General features: G+C 43.7%; 1 protein-coding gene across 1 annotated transcript; it reads right to left on the bottom strand.

Moving 5' to 3' along the window:
- Positions 1 to 96: 96 nt before the first annotated feature.
- On the bottom strand, positions 97 to 886 carry LOC112461679 (cell wall integrity and stress response component 3-like). Its single transcript, XM_025027014.1, has 3 exons — positions 813 to 886; positions 381 to 729; positions 97 to 266 (listed from the first exon to the last, which is right to left on the bottom strand). The coding sequence occupies exons 1-3, from the start codon at positions 858 to 860 to the stop codon at positions 97 to 99; spliced, it is 567 nt and encodes a 188-aa protein (XP_024882782.1). The 5' UTR covers positions 861 to 886.
- Between the last annotated feature and the right edge of the window lie 864 nt (positions 887 to 1,750).

Raw genomic sequence — 1,750 nt, 5'->3', positions numbered from 1 at the left:
TGTGTGTGTGTGTGTGTGTGTGTGTGTGTGTGTGTGCGTGTGCGTGTGCGTGCGCGCACGTGCGTACGTGCGAGCGTGTGTATCAAATCAAACATTTTACATGTAAAATTTTTGAATGATTGTGCTACTACCGCTACTACCACGTCCACCACGTCCACCACGTCCACCGCGATTCGCGTTGCTGCCACGTTTGTATGAATTGTATGATCCGCGGCCGCGGCCACCGCGGTGGCCGCGAGCTCTTTTGCTTTTTTCCCATCTCCTTGCTGTAACAAAAAGAGAAATTATTTAACGATTATGAGATTTATATATATATAAATATATAATATAAATATATATATATTTATTTACGCGAGCGATCAAATTGCAAATATACTTACGTCTTTCGGATTGGGGCAAATTTGAAATGGACGAAGCCGCCGGTGTTGCTGTAGCCACAGCCACAATCGTTGGAATTGCTGCAGCCACAGCCTTTCTGTCCGCAACCATACCCGCCGAAGTCGTTGTTGAAGTCGTCGCCGAAATCGTCGCCGAAGTCGTCGTCGAAGTCGTCGTTGAAGTCGTCGCCGAAGTCGTCGCCGATAATAATGATGATTGTGGTAGTGGTGGTTGTGGTAGTGTTGATTGTGGTGGTGGTGGTGGTGGTAATTTCGTAAATTGCTGCAGTTCCAAATCTTGTAATTGTTCATTCGCCTCCTGCAGAAACTGCTCGGCGGTCATAGGCTCCATCTGTAATATAAAATTAAATATTAACAGACACAGTAGTGTCTCGTACCAAGTATTAAATTTTGTTTCGATTTTGTAATACTTACTGTTATTTCCATTGGTTCTGTCCCTCCAACGACGGTAGTCTTATTCATCTTGGTAGCCAGATCGCCCAGGCTGGCTGGGATCCTCGTCGCGCACTGTCGCGCACTAGGAGACGCACGCGGGGACGCGTGTATGTACGTATGTACACGTGCACTCGCGTCGGGGAGAAAAAGAAGGAATCCCTCGTTCCTCGCGAGTCCCGATCGTGTAACGAGAACGAACGACTCGAACTCTGCGTACGCGTGCGGACTCTATTACGCGGACTTGACTGGCGTGGCCGTTCGAAGTTCGAGACGAATCTCCAGCCGAGGCGGATTCGCGGATGTCGCCGTCACGTCGGTTGATAAACAAATGACGGCGGCGACTGCAGCGGCTAAGTAATAATAGAGATTGTGTTCGGGGAGCGCGCTTTTAGCGCTAATCGTTTTTTCGAACGCACACAGAATGTGATTGGTTCTTATCTTTGGATCCAACCAATCATATTTAATTGTTACTTAGCTGCTCATCCACGGTTTATGTATTAAGTGGGGAACACAGACTTTTACATAACGCATAATGCGTAAGCATAAAAAAATTGATTGATCTATTTTTTTATGCACATGTATATGGACCAATCAATTTTCTTATGCTTACGTATTATGCGTTATGCAAAAGTCTGTGCTCCCCGCTTTATATACAATTTTTTTTCTTATACGATCGGTAACATTATCGATGATACGCGAAATGGAATTATCGACTGGGATTGTTCATGGTAATATCATGATTTATTTGGTTTATGGTGGTATAGATTTAGATAGATAGAGGCTTTATGTTAGTGAAGCGATAACCGCGGTGTTTCTTGATAAAGAAATACATAATAAAAAAGAAGTAAACGTGTATAGTAATTTGGTAAGTATTAACAATAATTTACAAGTAAAGTATTTGCTGTTTCTTTTAGCTT

Source organism: Temnothorax curvispinosus, unplaced genomic scaffold (genome assembly GCF_003070985.1).
Source record: "Temnothorax curvispinosus isolate PA1 unplaced genomic scaffold, ASM307098v1 QBEX01011603.1, whole genome shotgun sequence".
NCBI classification, from domain to species: Eukaryota; Metazoa; Arthropoda; class Insecta; order Hymenoptera; family Formicidae; genus Temnothorax; species Temnothorax curvispinosus.
This window is presented reverse-complemented; position numbering and strand designations above follow the sequence as displayed.